General features: G+C 34.7%; 3 protein-coding genes across 3 annotated transcripts; 2 read left to right on the top strand and 1 right to left on the bottom strand.

Annotated features, from left to right (window-relative positions):
• The first annotated feature begins 482 nt into the window (after nucleotides 1-482).
• Nucleotides 483-9260, top strand: LOC133201182 (fumarylacetoacetate hydrolase domain-containing protein 2-like). Its single transcript, XM_061336969.1, has 7 exons — nucleotides 483-653; nucleotides 1035-1251; nucleotides 1363-1422; nucleotides 3186-3348; nucleotides 5756-5864; nucleotides 6185-6272; nucleotides 9114-9260. Exons 1-7 carry the CDS (start codon nucleotides 493-495, stop codon nucleotides 9174-9176), a joined length of 861 nt encoding a protein of 286 aa, XP_061192953.1. The 5' UTR covers nucleotides 483-492; the 3' UTR covers nucleotides 9177-9260.
• A 506-nt stretch (nucleotides 9261-9766) lies between these two features.
• On the bottom strand, nucleotides 9767-14629 carry LOC133201181 (uncharacterized). The gene is made up of 4 exons (XM_061336968.1): nucleotides 14305-14629; nucleotides 12607-13356; nucleotides 10950-11054; nucleotides 9767-10618 (listed from the first exon to the last, which is right to left on the bottom strand). Exons 1-4 carry the CDS (start codon nucleotides 14476-14478, stop codon nucleotides 10109-10111), a joined length of 1539 nt encoding a protein of 512 aa, XP_061192952.1. The 5' UTR covers nucleotides 14479-14629; the 3' UTR covers nucleotides 9767-10108.
• Nucleotides 14630-15139: 510 nt separating this feature from the next.
• On the top strand, nucleotides 15140-17482 carry LOC133201078 (poly [ADP-ribose] polymerase tankyrase-1-like). The gene is made up of 3 exons (XM_061336880.1): nucleotides 15140-15785; nucleotides 15951-16254; nucleotides 16941-17482. The coding sequence occupies exons 1-3, from the start codon at nucleotides 15231-15233 to the stop codon at nucleotides 17381-17383; spliced, it is 1302 nt and encodes a 433-aa protein (XP_061192864.1). The 5' UTR covers nucleotides 15140-15230; the 3' UTR covers nucleotides 17384-17482.
• The last annotated feature ends 104 nt before the right edge of the window (nucleotides 17483-17586 follow it).

Below are 17586 nucleotides of genomic sequence, written 5' to 3' on the forward strand. Positions count from 1 at the left end.
CCGAGCGGTCTAGCGCGCTGTTCCTGTACTGCTAGAAGACAGATTCCATAGGTCTAGAGTTCAACCCCGGATTGCTGAAGTGGGTATCTTTACAAAAGTGAATTTCTTAGTGCTTATATATATATATATATATATATATATATATATATATATATATATATATATATATATATATATATATATATATATATATATATATATATCATGTGACATTTTTAATCATCTACAAAAGCAGTAGCACTTAGAAGAGCAGATTACACTTCGGTACCAGCCAGCACACGTCTGAAGATATTACCTTGGACTGAGTTCCTTAGCTATGTGACAATAGAATTGTACTACTATCTATTTATTGGCTGTTGAGAAAATTATCTCGATTAAATATTAAGAAATAAAATCATTATCCAAAAAGGCCAGAATCGTTGATTTTTTGCCATTTTGATGCTCCATATCTATTGTCTTAATATATAGGACGCTGTTAAGTCGACGTTCTAAATGCGATTTGTTCAGTTTTTAAGGAACGAAGGCATAAGTGTGGGGGTGGAGTTAAGGGATGGTGGGGATATCGTAGATTTACATGCAGGGGATTCAAAAATCCCCTCAGATTTACGAAGTTTTATAGAAGGAGGAGAGGAAAACATAAGATCCGCCCAAAAGTAGGTTAAATTTATTATTCTTAATCTTTACCTTCAAATGTCTTCATTGTTTTTGCCTTGCTTTGACTTGTAATTTTTTTTTAAAAAAAAGATTTCTTTCCTACTGTAAGATATTTGTAAAATACGCATATATGTAGGTATTTTAATCGGTTCCATAACGTCCTTATTCAAACTACATTATTGGCAAAGTTCTGTAGCAGGAATATGACTCCAGAGTGTTCAGGTAAATCAATTTGGGAGGGGACACTCAATTACAATATTTTGATAAAAAAGTTTTTACCATTATAAACAGCTTAAGTCGCCTTGTCTGAGTTATACTTGTATATCTATCATATAAATTAATATGACATTATTTTTAATCTCAAATCCTAAATATTTTAGCTTGGTTGACAAAAGAAAATGTGTTCTTGCACGAGATTCTGTAAAGATAGTGGCACCGATTTCTAACCCAGAGAAGGTCCTGTGTGTTGGGATGAATTACCGGGATCACTGCGAGGAACAGAACGCCCCCGTCCCCGCGGAACCCGTGGTTTTCAATAAGTTTCCATCCAGTATCATAGGACCGACAGATAATTTAGAATATCCTAGAGAAACACAGGTATTTTCTGCAAATTATGTTGGCATAACACCAACAAATTTGATGTGTAAGAATTTTACATATTACTATAATGACATAAATGCCTTTTAATGACTTTTTTTTTATCAACAGAAACTAGACTGGGAAGCGGAACTAGCATTTGTTATCGGAAAAGAAGCCCGACATGTCAAGGTATTACATCCTATTATGCTGATTTGGCGAAGCTAAGACAATGGTTTAAAAACTTACTTGTTGTAGTAGATCAAGACTTTTGTGAACTGTTAGCTGCTTTATATCTAAATATCAGGTTCTACAGTAGCTTTAATATTAGCTCAAATTTAATTTTGAACTTTCTTTAAGAACATTTTCAATGCATTGTTTAACAACAAAGCTTTATGATAAACGTGATGATTCAATTTTTCAATCGTAAGCTTCCCTTACTTATGTAGCAATATACCCTTTTTCACCTGCATATGGGGTTTTTATCTCCCAGTTGATTCGATACGCAAGAGCATGCTATAGGTATGAACAATTTCTAAAACGAGGCAAGCTTTTGACAAACAAGTTGATGAAACAAGGATATCAACAGTCTTGTTTGAAGTCATCATTTCGCAAGTTGATTCGATATGCAAGAGCATGCTCTACGTATGAACAATTTCTAAAACGAGGCAAGCTTTTGACAAACAAGTTGATGAAACAAGGATATGAACAGTCTCGTTTGAAGTCATCATTTCGCAAGTTTTAAGGTCGATACAATGACCTTGTCATCAAATACAACCTATCATTGAGTCAAATGCTGACTAACGTTTTACATACTGATTGTTAGGCCATTATTTACACACTGAATTGTCTAAGGATTTTTTCGATCATGAGAAGGAGCACATGGTAGATGTGACTGGTCGGCAGGGGATGCTCACTCCTCCATGGCACCTCATCCCACCTGATATTTTTGAAACAGATCATAGGTAGCGCTCTGATGAAGACCCATAATAACATAAATGGCATAATGTGTTTAGCGTATACGCTTACCGCTTTAAATTTCTTCATTCAGTGATTAATTATTCATTTTTTTCAAGTGCGTATATAACTTTGTACAAATTGATTTTAATTTGTCTCTCGGCCAAAAAAGATTGCCTATACATCTATTCGTATAATGTAGTATTATGTAATAACAGAATTTGTTATTACATGTACTTTAATTTTTAATTGCCTGATTACCCCCCCCCCTTTAATTCATGTCAAAATGTTCCTCCAGATAGTGAGATAAATTAATAGATGTTCTGTGAGCTTGAGAAACTTGGTGATAAAGGAAACATAGCCTACACGTGTAACAAGACATCCTTCTCGTGTTTATCATATTTAAAAATTAATGAAATTTTCACAGATTCAAGAAGACAATATCACCAAGTAATGACATCAATTACATTATATTTGCCCGTTTCATTAAAAGGTCAAGGTCATAATCTTTTCCGTGTCATTAAGAATCAGAAATTATTGTTGCCAATCATGTAATACTTATTTTTCCTTTAAAAGATTTAATCTTTTTCTTTTTACATAAAAAGTTAATACAACAAAAGGTCTACCAGATGATAATATCAAAAAGAAAGAAAAATATGATCTTTAAAATCCTTAACATCTAAATATAAAAGACTTGTAAGCAAATATACTTTGAGTATTTCATTTAATTAGTCAGAAACCAGAGAAGAATCCCTCCTTAAGAAATTGAATTCCTGCGAAAATAAGATAACGAAGTGCCATTTTTTTTTATTAATTAATATCAGGTAAATAACAAGGACAATCCTTTTCTTGTGGTCACTTAACTTATAATGTGTCAAAATAGGTATTTTCATTTACTGTGTGGGCGATTACTCAACTAAATTACGCCTTTAGTATCAAATAATGTCAATTTTCACGGATCCTTTCATAATTAGATCTGTACGTTGACTTTTTTATAGGAAAGTAGTGCTATGGAACATATCTTTGGTTTCACGGTAGCACTCGATGCTTCTGCCCGAGATTGGCAGATTGGAAAAAATGGCGGACAAGTGCTGCTTGGTAAAGCCATGGATGGGTTTTGTCCCTTGGGTCCCGCCATAGTTACAAAAGATGAAATAGGCGGTAAGCCTTTTCCTAGACTGTACCTACATTGTTAAACATGGTTAAAGGATTGTTTACGTATAAGGCACGTGTTGTCAAATGGTTAAATTCTGAAAATAAAGTTGCATGACATGTACATGTATATTTATTTTGGACATAAGGTCAATGTTTTGAGTCAGGTATATTTAATTTTTTTATGCGTAACCTCTGCCCAAAATGAATTTTTCCTTTGCTGCAAATCAAGAACCATATTTTTAAAATTTGCAATTAAAGAACTCCACCTTTTGTTTATGATGTATCAAAATGTATGAGAAAGCGTTTGATTCCTCGTTTTCGTAGAGTAAGGTATGTAAACTTTATAAGCTTAATAATAAAATCTCATTTCATGTAACGAGACTGAGACTAATTTTAAACAAGAGGCCCAGGGGCCACATAGCTCACCTGAGCACTATGGCTAGAATAAAGCAGAAATCAGTTCAGTCTTGAAAGGTTGAAAAGTTTAAATATAAAAGTGGGGGAGTGGGGGGGGGGGGGGTTCATAAATTGAACAAATTTGAATCTACATAAGCTGAGGATGTTCCATTTAAATATGACCAATCATGGCTTTGCTTTTCTTGAGTAGAAGATTTTTAAAGATTTAACCTATGTATTCCTATGTAAAACTTTGATCACCCATTGTGGCCCCACCCGACCCCCAGGGGTCATGTTTGAACAAACTTGAATGTACACTATCTAAGAATGTTTCCATATGAATATGAATATGCATATCATGGCTTTGCTGTTCTTAAGAAATAGTTTTTTTAAAAGATTTTTACTACGTGTTCCTAGGTAAAATTTTGATCACCCATTGTGGCCCCACCCTATCCCCGGGGGTCATGATTTGAACGAATTTGAATCTACACTATCTGAGGATGCTTCCTTGTAAATATGACCAATCATGGCTTTGCTGTTCTTGAGAAGAAGATTTTTAAAGATTTTCCCTATATATTCATATGTAAAACTTTGATCGCCCATTGTGGCCCCACCCGACCCCCGGGGGTCATGAGTTGAACAAATTTAAATGTACACTATCTGAGGATGCTTCCATGTAGATATGACCAATCATGGCTTTGCTGTTCTTGAGTAGAAGATTTTTAAAGATTTTTCCTATATATTCCTATGTAAAACTTTGATTGCCCATTGTGGCCCCACCCTACCCCTGGGGGTCATGATTTGAACAAACTTAAATTTACACTATCTGAGGATGCTACCATATAAATATGACCAATCATGGCTTTGCTGTTCTTGAGAAGAAGATTTTTAAAGATTTTTCCTGTATATTCCTATGTAAAACTTTGATTGCCCATTGTGGCCCCACCCTACCCCTGGGGGTCATGATTTGAACAAACTTGAATCTACACTACCAGAGGATGCTACCATATAAATATGACTAATCATGGCTTTGCTGTTCTTGAGAAGAAGATTTTTAAAGATTTTTTCCTATATATTCCTATGTAAAACTTTGATCGCCCATTGTGGCCCCACCCGACCCCCGGGGGTCATGATTTGAACAAACTTGAATCTACACTATCTGAGGATGCTTCCTTGTAAATATGACCAATCATGGCTTTGCTGTTCTTGAGAAGAAGATTTTTAAAGATGTTTCCTATATATTCCTATGTAAAACTTTGATCGCCCATTGTGGCCCCACCCGAGCCCCGGGGGTCACGATTTGAATAAACTTGAATCTACACTATCTGAGGATGCTACCATGTAAATATGACCAATCATGGCTTTGCTGTTCTTGAGAAGAAGATTTTTAAAGATTTTTCCTATATATTCATATGTAAATCTTTGATCGCCCATTGTGGCCCCACCCGACCCCCAGGGGTCATGATTTGAACAAACTTGAATCTACACTACCTGAGGATGCATCCTCATAAGTTTCATATTTTCAAGCACAGTGGTTCCTGAGAAGAAGATTTTTTAATGATGCCATTAATTTTTCACAAATTCTTAATTATCTCCCCTTGGAAGAAGGCGTGGCCCTTCATTTGAATAAACTTGAATCCCCTTTACCCAAGGATACTTTGTGGCAAGTTTGGTTGAAATTGGCTCAGTGGTTCTTGAGAAGAAGATGAAAATGTGAAAAGTTTACAACAACAACGACGACAGACAACAGACAAATTTTGATCAGAAAAGCTCACTTGAGCCTTTGGCTCAGGTGAGCTAAAAACGCGTTGATTTGGCAGAAAACTTATTATGTACGCAAAAAGTGATCTAAGGTGCTAATGACTGATACAGGTGATGAACACGAGAGTTACTAATGATTGAATGATACCAACCAATCAAATCAAAAGTTCCCTCTGCCTCCCTTATTGGGTAAGCAAATGAAAGTTACTTTTGTAAAAACAAGTTCCGTGATTTCGCTATTCTTGGTTAATTACAGATCCTCATAATCTTGGGATAAGATGCAAAGTAAACGGAATAATCAAACAGAATAGCAACACAAATCAACTTGTACACAAGTCAGCTGCAATAATCGCACATATTTCAAGGTACCGACAAATATTCTCCAATATTCTCAGGAACAACTAGAGGAAAGTTTCTGAAATGGTTAATTTAATATAAGTTGTGTTGTAAGTGATAAAAATTCGGCGTCATTTTTGGTCTTGTAAAATATGTTACATTTATGCAATTTTAAAACAAATTTACTACCTAAAATAAGCATCAAAGAAAAAAGTTTCTCCTTGATACCCTGGTATTTCCCTGTATTTTAGGATTAAAAGCAAGATTACCGAATAAGTAGCTGATAAGGTATCATAAACATAAACTGAAGTGTACATGTATATATACCAGTTTATATGTCTCATTTAAGATTCATCACGCTGAAGCCTGGAGATGTTGTGTTGACAGGAACGCCCCCTGGTGTGGGTTTTACTAGAAATCCCCCAGAATTCCTAAAGGTCAGAACCTACGTCTTACAATGTACAAAAAAAAACCACTTATAGCGAAGTGCCAGGAACGGACGATTTTGCTTCGTTCTAACGTAATTTGTTATATATCCATTAAGTTCACAATATATTTTAAAGTCACGGTTCGCTATAAGCGTCAATTCATTATATGCGTGTTCGCTTTAAACGTGTTTTACTGTAATCATTAATCAAGAATAATCACCACGATTTTACAGCATTTAGAATATTTAGCTTGTATAAGCTCCAATCAAAAAATCTCTTAGCTGCAACAAACGAATCTCATTTCCATGGATTTTCAATTAAATAAATGATAGCTTTTGGTCAGTCAGTTTAATGATACTTACATCTGATTGAATGCTTTCAGTTGCTACTGGATTTAAATAATCAAATAATCCTCAATGTTATTTGTACCAGATATAAAATGCAACCCCCCCCCCCTTCTCTTTATATACCGGTAGGAAGAACTTTACATTCTTTGGTGAGATTGTTGCCGCGAAGCCAGTGTTGGAGCTAAACTACTGGTCCAAAATATTATTAAATGTTGAAAAATTCGTTTGAGATGACAAGGCAATGGGTATGGCATAATTCATATAGGAACATGCTTATTCAGAAAATGTGCCCCCCCCCCCCGCTTAAGGAAAAAAAGAGAGGAAAAATGAAAAAAAAATATGCAGATGAAGAAATAATAAAGGTCAACGCTGACCTTTCATCTTTTGACCTTAAAGTCAATAGGGTCTTTTTTAGGTTAAAGAAATTTATTACTTTGAGTTTCATTACAAAACCTTACAGAGAACTTAAGTTATCATCTGATCTATGTGTGCAATATTTAAATTTCTTACCTTGGTCTTTGACCTCAAAATCAATAAGAGTCTTTTTACGTCATATGGACTAAAGGTACAAAATTTGATTGCAAAAGCTCAAAGAGAACTCGATTTATCATCAGGAAACCATTCTATGCAAGACATCAATTTTTCAATTTGACCTTTTGACCTAAGAATCAAAAGGGTCTTCTGAAAGTCAACAGGAGTTATAATATTTCATAGCTGCAGAACTGTAGCTCTCCGAAAAAAAAATTGACAGACCGGAGAGCTACAGTGCCACGCATAGAAAAAAAACTGTATATTTATTGCGCACGAAAAAGTGCGCTGTTTCTCGATTTATTTCTCCGCATTTTTAATCTGCGATTTCTAAATATTACTGACCGCGTGTTCCTAACACATTTTTGCACTATTCCCACATCAAAACATTTCCTGTAACCGTTGTTAATAGCCCTCCTGGGCCTGAAATTAAGACCATCCACAATTTCGCTTGTTATTACGGCCATTTTGGATGGCTAGACAATTCGGCCAAAGCGCTTCGTAAAGATGTCAACTGCAAGAGTAGTTGACAGAGGTCTAAGGAATCTTTTGAAATCGAGCTTTTTTGCAGTTGAGTTAAGAATTTGGAGAAATAAATCCAGAACCGAGCGCAACTTTTTGTGCGCAATAAATATACAGTTTTTTCTATGGGTAGCACTGTAGGTCTCCGGTCTGTCAATTTTTTTTTTCCGGAGAGCTACAGTTCTGCAGCTAAATATTTCATTGAAAAAGCTCAAGGAAAGTTATTACCTAGAAGCCTTTTTTTGCATTGTACGAATTTTGACCTTTTGAACTCAAAATCAATAGTGGTCTTTTTAAGGCCATATGGAGTTATAATAAAAAATTCTATTGAAAGAAGCTAAAGAAAACCCAATCATCTGGAAATTGTTATTTGTAATGTATGTATTTTTGAACTTGACCTTTTAACTTTTGATTTCAAAAAAAAAAAAAAAAAAAAAATAGAGGTCTTTTTTAGGCCATTAGAAGTTGTAATATAAAGTTTCGTTGCAAAATCTCAATGGCTTCTAAGATATTGTCCCGAAGCAAAAGTGTTTAACAAGAAGAGAGTGTATGAAGTTATGACCTTGACTTTTGACCTAAAAATCAATAGAAGTCTTCTTTAGGCCATAGGAAGTTGTGATATTAAATTTTATTGAAAAAAGCTCAATGAAAACTAAGTTATCATCTGGAAACTGTTATTTGCAATGTATTGATTTCTGACCTTTACCTTGGATCTTTTGATGTCAAAATCAATAGAGGTCTTCTTTAAGCCATTAAGAGTTGTGGTATACACAATTTTAGTTCAAAATCTCAAAGGTTCTTAAGATATTACCCAGAAACGAAAGTGTTACACACAGACAGAATGTATCAATTTATGACTTTGACGTTTTTACCTCAAAATCAATAGGGGTCTTTTTTAGGCCATAGAACGTTATGATATAAATTTTCATTGCAAAAGCTCAAAGGCTTTTGAGATATCGTCTGGAAACAGACAGTATGACATACAGACAGACGGACGGAAAGACAAACCAAAATCTATATCCCCCTCTTTCCATGAAAGCGAGGGACAAAAGGGGAAAAACTGAGGCAAAGTTTTACCCGTCTTCTCAGACAATATAGTTGTTTTCGGATATGAAAGGGACAACTCAGTCCTGTTTGTATTGGTGTGTTTGTATTCTAACGTGTTTTGGAAAGTAATATGTTTCAAAATAGTTGTACTAATCTCTTTAACGACCAGATTAGGCAAATGCTTTCTCCACAAAATTAATCACCTTCGTCAAGCATCATCTTTACCTACTTAGTGAAAATGTAAAACAAAGAAAGATCATCCTTATGTAATTTCTATATTTAATTTTTTTTTTCATTTATTATCAAACTTAATTCGTCATTGTTAATATCATTATAGTTTGAGGTTATATTAACAAGACAGTTCATTTAAATTAATGACCTTAACACTCTGATAACAATTTTGCAGAGAGGCGATATTGTGCAATGTGATATTGATGGTATTGGGAACATATCCAACAGAGTGGTATGAGTTGATCCTACCCAGCTGTGTTACAAATGAAGATCTGCGTCGAATTGTCCTCATTATACTGCTTAATAAATATTTATTGCCTGATCACCTGTTTGTTTTGCTCTTAAACTATTCGAGGATCTATTTTGGATCCCCTCCCCAGCCTTTGTTTATAGAAAAATACTAGGACCTGATTACGTTTTATTAACACTCGAGGTACATGTATCAGCAGAAAATCAGTAGACCAAAACAGAAATGCCGTCGCTTTGTTTCTTCATGCAGAAAAAAACGTTTTTCATGTGACTCTCGTTTTGTGTTCTTGTATGTTGTGGTAATAATGAACTTTTACTTTAGGAAATATCGTTTGATTTCGGGATAGTTTTGTAAAAGTATGGGGTATAAATATTATTTTGAAAAACAAACCACATCTGGAAAATTTCAGTTAGAAATGGCATCGAAATATATTTATAAAAAAAGAAACTCTAAGAATTATTTAAAGAGGACAGGGGTGTACTGTTAGTTCCTATACGATAACTTAATGTATTTTACTATATGGTTTACTCGTACATCTCAGCTGCTGGGATGAACGTAACCATCTGCATCATATAGACTATGACTTCATATTGATTTTAATTCAACTTTCAGGTTAGAATGATGAGCTACATGTTTTGTCTTTTACAATCTGTAAAAAATTCCAAAGTTGTCGTGAATCTCTCTTCTCTGCAATGTCTTGATTAGATTGGCTCAAAACATTAATGCTTTAGTTTGTAATGCTGATATGAACAATCAATATAATTTGATATAAATTGGCAAAATCATGGCCTTAAAGTCTAATGGCCGTAATTACTACTGATACTTCTTTAACATAAAGAGAAATGTGACTCCTCAGTTGAGCAGCCTGACTCGTATGCATGTTGTTCAGTTATTTAAACATATTCACTATATAGTTGATTTCAAGTTCTGCATATCTTTGGATTGGCTCTGTCATACTTATTGATGGGCTGCAAGAAATTACTCTTCACCATATATGTGGCGGATTTATGTCCAAGCCAATTTTTCAGAATAATATTGACAGCTGACTCGTCATAACGATGACAATCAGCATACTCCCGTCCTGTCACATCAAACCTGCACTTAGATGCAGCCCCAGGAGGACTCAGGCACTGTTCCTCAACTGCACACGCCGTTAGAAGCTTCATAAAGTTGTTCATCACTTCATCTGTATTATGAATTATCATTGCCCTCATCTCAATATGTGGAGACTTGAATAACTCTCTCCTATCCACTGTTAAATATTTGTACATTTTGGGGTGTGTCACAGCAAATGTAGAGTAATCTGCGTTTTGTCCTATGACTAAGATCCCAGGCTCTTCAGATTTGTGCACGAGATCATTGAACGCCATGGAACTAACTTTGAATCCCGGATTTATCCATGCTATGTGTCCAAATTCCGCTAAGGCTGTCTGAAAATGTTTTTTTTAAAAAGACATTTGATCAAAGCAATCTTAAATCATTCGAAAAAGGAGTGGTTTGCCCTTAAAATTTTTACTCTTGTTATCAATTAGTTACTAATCAAGAAGTAAAATATCAATAATATTACAGAAATGTACAGGGTAGTTTATCATTACATATAAAGTAAATCGATATTTAGATCTTCATTAACGCTTAGTCTAATACACTCTCTTTAACAATATGTTTATGGGGGAAATGTGCATCTGCTTGTAAGTAACCTAAGTATTTTTTATGATATTAGAAAATATATAAATACTTATCAGATTGAAGAGACATTATTACCTGGATAATTAATGGTCTCCAGTAAAAATTCGATAAGTCATGGATAAAGCTGGGGAAAAGATTCAACCAGAAACCGCGCATGCGCACATTGCAGAATGAGGACAACTGTAACAAATCAATTGAAAAGAAACTATATATATAAACTAATATTCGTATAAAAATATCGCATATTTGTTCTTTTATTTGTTTAACAGTTAACGAGGTAAGATTTTTCTCGCACACCTAAACGAGAAGCAAAATTATTGTATGGTACCTGGGCCGTACAACTGCGTAAAAGAAAGCATTTCATTAGGTAATTTACATAAAGTAAGGGACACCTGAAACAAGACTTCTATATTGCAACTTTTACAAAGAGTTGATGTGACGATGATAAAAAAAATCTGGTTCTAACTTAAGCTCTGGCTCAAATAAAAAGTTTACATTTTTGTCAATAACTGGATAAACTGTCAAGAATACATGTATTCTCAGTGACAGTAATAGTAATGAAGTAGTAAATGCGACAGACATTTGTATGCCTTATTTCTTATTTTACAAAACGCGCTAAAAGATTAGTACTTTTCATATAATGTTCTAAATTTAATCATTTAACCAACACATGAAAAAGGTGAAGATAAAGAACAGTGATCAAACTAAAAATTCCAGACGGAATACGAATCGTGAACAGTGCATAAACACAGACCCCTGAAAACAACAGAGGTGGGATCAGGTGCCTGGAAGGAGTAAGCATCCCCTATCGACAGATCACACCCGCTGTGAGCCCTCTCGTAGTCAGTCGTAGGCAAACGGTATAAAAAACCATGGCCTAACAATTGGTGTGAAACACGTCAGTTATAGTACGACTCAAAAATATGTTTTTCATTCAAACAAAGTCATTATAATGACCATAGAATTGTCAAACGCTACCTTTAAACGAGGTAGTTGAAAACCCTGTAACATCAAATTAAATGTCAGCAGCCTGTCTCGGTTTAAAAATTGACCCTATACTCAGAACATGCTCTTGAGTATCGATATGCAGTTGACTGTTGAATATTACTACATTAAAAGGGGATATTGAAGCCATCCCGATTGTCATATATATTGTTTAGTTGTTAGTTAGACATTAACGTCTATAATCAGCTGTAAAATATCCAAGTATGAGATACATGTGGCAGTTTCTATTGTGTCTTTTATTTTGAGTTCACTGGAATACAAGTATATCGAGTTGAAATCTGAATGAAAATGATTATTGTTGATTAATAAACCGTCGTCGATATATCGAAATGTGGACCACAGCAAGACTTTCATTTATTCTCTGGTGGAAATTTTTGAATAAATTCTACTTTATAAGAATTAATATAAAAACAGGTGAAGTTAATGTGCATTCAATTATACAGTTTGGCATCCTACAAAAAGAAAGTAGAATTTACAGAACACGTAGACGTATGAGTGCTAGGAATGATTCCATGATATGCAGAGACCAGGATAAGTAACATTTTCCTGACCAATTGCAAAACAATATCTTGTGTACAAATTAAAAAAAAAACCACTAGTAACTCAACAAACTTTATATAATAACAAATTCTTTAAGTTTAACTGAAAGAATATTATTTTTCTATTTATTACCTTCTAGAATATGCGAAAATATCTACTTACTGCCTTTATTATTATATTCTTTTACCTTTAATCGTTGGTCATCATTAAGATCCAGATCAAACACATAAATATCCTCCTTTGGATAAAAGTACTGAATGGAGGTTACGAGATGTTCAATCTGGCTCAATGTCTGCTGCGAGACAGCGGTGACGAGGGCGGGAATGTCGTGAGTGTGATGTCCCTCAGACAGAACAAAACTCTGAATATTACTGTTCACTACTTGGGCTATCTGTTCAGCTTTTTGATGGAATTCCTGTTGTACTTCCGGGTCTTTCTGGATTGGTTTTTCCGGATCTTTATAGTCTTCCACTGGCATTTGGTCCAATTTTTGGGAATCCTGATTGTCGTCCATTAATTTTGCTATCTGGTTCTCTATTTCCATTTCTTTTTTTAAATCTTTCCTCTCATTGTCATTCCTAGGGTTGAATTTCTTTTCTACAATGTTGTCTTTGATTTGCTTGTTAAGATGGTAACTATCGGGAGGCTGTTTTCCCGCTTTCTCTGTTGGTTTGTTTTGCTTTTTCATATGTTCATCAGTTTTTACTATATTGTGTTTATCCGAGTCTTTTTCAATTTTTACACTTACAGTATTCTTTGTCCTATGACTGTCAAAAACTTGCTTTGCATGATCACCTAATTTCTCTCTGACCTTTGACTCTTGCTCTAATTCTTCAATAAATGGATTTTTCTCGTCTTCCCAATCATTGTTACTGGGGGCTTCACTATTTACAATGTCGTCAGGAGAGATATCGATTATGTCTCCCTGTGAGTTCGGCTGAAAAATATATTACAAAAAGAGTAAATATTAAGGTTTTGAAAATAGTTTTTCCAAAATTATTCATTTATTACTTTCAGGAAATTCTATTACTCATGTATACTTTCAATAAAGTCTGTCCATTATGTTTATCAGTGTTTTGTCCTGATATTATATACTGGATTAATGTGATAATATACACAGAAACAGAACATGAATTTTGTCATATTCTAAATTTTGTGTTCTCACTCATTCAGTATGTGCAAAACCGATGGACACTGTTCAGCACGCAGGGTGGTAGGGGGTTGTTGTAAGGTCGCTCACTGGCAAATTCCAGGATTTGGACATTGTATGAGTTTTTTTCTTATCAGATTATTTTGGGAAGCCCCCCCCCCTTGAAACCGTTGCTACGGGCCTGCTTTTACATGGATAAAAAGGGAACATTTCCTTAATTTGCAGTTTTTAGAGAATAGAAAGACATTAGCATTTTGCAACTTACCTGAAAAAACTTTGACAAGCAAAAAAAAAGAAGAAGAAAAGAAAACTTGTCAAGCTCTAAAATCCTATTTCATGGAAGGGGGGGGGGGGGTTCCAACTTCTTTTATGACCAGTTTTTATTCATACAGTAAAACATTACCGTGTTTTGACTATACTGCAACAAAAAGTGTGGGGGGAGGGGGGGGGGAGGAACAAGCCTTATAATGAATATTTTCAACGGTAAAAGGTAATGTTTGGAAAAAAAGTGGGGGAAGGGGGCTGCCCCCCCCCCCCGATACTACGTGTCTGTAATAGATATAAACTATATAACTTTGTAATAGACATGCATCTTTGTAATAGATAAGTACTATTGTGATAGACATAAATGTACCTTTGTAATAGACACGTTTCTTTTTAATAGATAGACACATATCATTGTATTACATAGACAAGTACCTTTTTGATAGAGACGTACCATTGTAATAGTCATACCTTTGTAAGAAACCTGTATCCAGCATGTAGGATAAACCCCAACATAATTAAAATAATGTATTTCACGGCTTTCATAGATTTAAGTTTCTTCATGGGGACATGTTTTGTGAGATCTGCCGCACCACCTAGTTCTAGACTGGAACCACTGTACTCCTTGGCTTTCCGCCGAATCATAATCAAATCAAATCCAGATTTTTACATACTTTATTTTTACAAATTTACTGTTTCTTTTGAACGTGGCGACGTAATCAATGATTGGACATATACGTGGTACTGTGGAACAGATGTGAGTGACAAAAGAAGAAAAAACTTTAAAGGTGACATGTGTTCACGGGTAATCCATAATTTTCACGCATGCTACAATAATTCTTCATGTATTCGATGGAATATAATTGATAAGTTCCCTGTTTATAACTTACATAATTTTCTCAAGAGTTAAATATTTCTTGTAAATTATTATATTTTAATTTATAGGTCAATTTAACTCTTCGCACACTGATTTTTTTTTCAGTCGATACCACTCAGTTTTACAAATTAAGGTTATGAATTAAAAGAAAAGATTTTTCAACATGGAGAAGAATTGTAAAATAAGATGTTTTAATCCTTTTGTGTCATACAACAAAATATGTCTAAACAAAGCGATCATTTAAATCAATATAAGAGTAAATTAATATTTCTTCATGAGCAGAAATACTTTCTTATTTATGGTATATAATCTTTGCAATGCAATAATAAATCTGTTAAAGTAACATATAGAAATATTTTAAAGCACGGGAGTATTTTTTCTCTTTTGATACAATCCCCTTGCATTTACAACGGCTTATCGGAAATTCTTCCTCGCTTCCGTGCTGCTCAGTTTCTTGCAAAACTTATGCGGAATATAATATGTGTTCTGTTGGAATTTGAAGATTATTTATTAGTAAGTTATGGAGGATATATCTGCTGAACTTTACTATGCTGTTTGTAAAAATGATCCCGTCAAAGTTGAGGAACTATTGAACAACGGAGCAAATGCAAACGAGTATTATTACGACATGGAAAATATCAGCTCCAGTTCCATTCTGCACGTCTGCTGTGGAAAGGGGCACCTTGAGTCCGCACGAATCTTGGTTGACAGAGGAGCGGACATTTTGTCGCGAGACAAATGGCGGATGTCGCCACTGATACACGCCATAATGCCACAGTTTTCAGAAATTGTGGAATTTCTTATCACACGTAATCCGGATGTAGTTAATATGTGTGATAAATATGGGAAAGCTCCTCTACATTATGCTATAGAGTCAGATTCTGTATCTATCGTAGATCTACTTATCCGTCATGGCGCTGATGTTAATGTAGGGACAATGAAAGGAATAACGCCATTGATGTTGTTGTGTTCTACGTCAGATCTACAGAACGATATAGAGATGATGCGACTGCTGATCGATCATGGGGCTTTGGTCAACCTTCGAGACGTGGCCGCCAAACGCACCGCATTACAAGTATGGGGAGGAAAACACGAATTTGTATCGAGTAAAATGCTTTGATCATTTATTTACACATTTAGAAAATCGCAAAATTTGTTTCATAACATACGAAACTATAAAGTTTTCTTGTCCTGATTTCAAAATAATCTTTTGATACTCCATATTTTATTTATTTTCCAGTATGCCGCTCTTAAGTTGAAAATTATAGCCGTTCAGATTCTGTTGGACGTCGGCTCTGACACCAACACCCTTGATGGGGCAGGAAGGACACCAATGACAAATGTGATCCGACAATGTGTCCGATCCGACGGATCAATCCAAACGGACGACTGCATGTCAATCATCGTGATGTTACTTCAAGCCGGAAGTGACCTCAATATGACGACCTGTGAGGAATGCTGCCCATTAATGGTGGCGTCGCTTTTAAAGTGCGAGTTCTTGGTTCGATTTTTCTTAGAACATGGAGCTGATCCGGGTATTCGCTGTAAGTTATTGCTGTTTGAATCACTAAGTAACTCAATTTAAAAAAAAAAAAAAAAAAAAAAAAAAAAGTGGACCCCTTCTCCAGTTACACAAATGACACCACTACATGACCCTGTTGATATGTCCGTCTTGATTCAGTACAATGGTCAACATATAAATTGGATTGAACTGGCTTTTTTTTTTTAATTTCATTGCCCAATGTTATGAATTTGAGACCGATTTAGGACGTGCACAAAGGCTTATTAAGCAATACCAAACTCAGCATAGAACTGATTTCTGATCCTGATCATTAATAAACGACTTTGAAAGAAAAAACATGGTCTTTAGTGAAGATCAATACATGAAATGCCTATATTGGTCATCGGCAATAACATACATGTATATTTCTATTCATCCCAGTTAAAGATACGAGTTGTAGCCCGTGCATCATGAATTTCTCTCATTATTTAATGACCATGACATGACTATAGGCCATATTTATGCATGTATTTGAAATTATTACAAATAGGGCCAATACATTTTTTTAAAATAAATGGACTATATCTCCTCCAATTAGGTAAATGTAAAACTAATAATTAAAAAAAATATAAGGGTAACTCTACTAAATTTTTTGCATTTAAAACCAACTTTTCTCTTCGCTTTAAAATAGAGGAATCTAAAGAAGACTTCGTTCTTTTCTATTTTCAGTTGCTTCTGGGGTTTACCCACTTTTAGCAGCTGTCGGTAACCGTGACATTCCATCAATTAAAACTCTATTGGAGTACAACAGTCCCCTTTATCTTCAGGGAAGAGTGATAAAGCGTAGAGAAGAATTCTACTTTAATCCTTACGAACTGGCTGTACACCTTGGCTGTTTTGATGTCGTGGAACTTTTGTATGCATATGGTTTTAATTTATCAAAGTACCCCTATCTAGCCGACTCCTTTAATACTAAGGATATCCCCCTTCCTCTTCAACAAAACCAAACAGTACTGACGTCATTACAGCAGATGGCCTCTGAACCACTTTCCTTATTTAAGATTACGTCAATAGCTATTCGGACATATCTGAGGAAGGATCTCCATAATAAAGTTGGAATGTTACCATTACCAACGTCTTTACAAAGAGATTTAATATGCCTAGCGGGATGACAACAGTTCAGTTTAATGATTTGGCTTATCGAATTTATAAATATGTAATTTGTATCTTGCTTAATATATATATCTAAATAAAATAATCTATGAAGTGTGTTTTTTAGTTTCTTTTTGTGTACATACAGTATATATGGATAGTTGATTTATTATGATCACCAGGAAGAATCTACTACACTGTACATGTAATGGTATAATTCCAA

Source organism: Saccostrea echinata, unplaced genomic scaffold, assembly GCF_033153115.1.
Source record: "Saccostrea echinata isolate AGI-Se365-2 ecotype Australia unplaced genomic scaffold, CSIRO_AGI_Sech_v1 ptg000042l, whole genome shotgun sequence".
Taxonomy (NCBI): domain Eukaryota; kingdom Metazoa; phylum Mollusca; class Bivalvia; order Ostreida; family Ostreidae; genus Saccostrea; species Saccostrea echinata.

What these genes read in the sequence shown, in the direction of transcription:
- LOC133201182 (XM_061336969.1), top strand. Translation starts at nt 493, where the DNA reads ATGCGATTTGTTCAGTTTTTAAGGAACGAAGGCATAAGTGTGGGGGTG. An exon ending in AATATCCTAGAGAAACACAG is followed by an intron (nt 1,252 to 1,362) that starts GTATTTTCTGCA and finishes TTTTATCAACAG; the next exon opens with AAACTAGACTGGGAAGCGGA. An exon ending in ATAATCGCACATATTTCAAG is followed by an intron (nt 5,865 to 6,184) that starts GTACCGACAAAT and finishes GTCTCATTTAAG; the next exon opens with ATTCATCACGCTGAAGCCTG.
- LOC133201181 (XM_061336968.1), bottom strand. Translation starts at nt 14,478, where the DNA reads ATGATTCGGCGGAAAGCCAAGGAGTACAGTGGTTCCAGTCTAGAACTA. An exon ending in ATGATGACCAACGATTAAAG is followed by an intron (nt 11,055 to 12,606) that starts GTAAAAGAATAT and finishes GATTTGTTACAG; the next exon opens with TTGTCCTCATTCTGCAATGT. An exon ending in GGAGACCATTAATTATCCAG is followed by an intron (nt 10,619 to 10,949) that starts GTAATAATGTCT and finishes AAACATTTTCAG; the next exon opens with ACAGCCTTAGCGGAATTTGG.
- LOC133201078 (XM_061336880.1), top strand. Translation starts at nt 15,231, where the DNA reads ATGGAGGATATATCTGCTGAACTTTACTATGCTGTTTGTAAAAATGAT. An exon ending in CCAAACGCACCGCATTACAA is followed by an intron (nt 15,786 to 15,950) that starts GTATGGGGAGGA and finishes TTTATTTTCCAG; the next exon opens with TATGCCGCTCTTAAGTTGAA. An exon ending in AGCTGATCCGGGTATTCGCT is followed by an intron (nt 16,255 to 16,940) that starts GTAAGTTATTGC and finishes TTCTATTTTCAG; the next exon opens with TTGCTTCTGGGGTTTACCCA.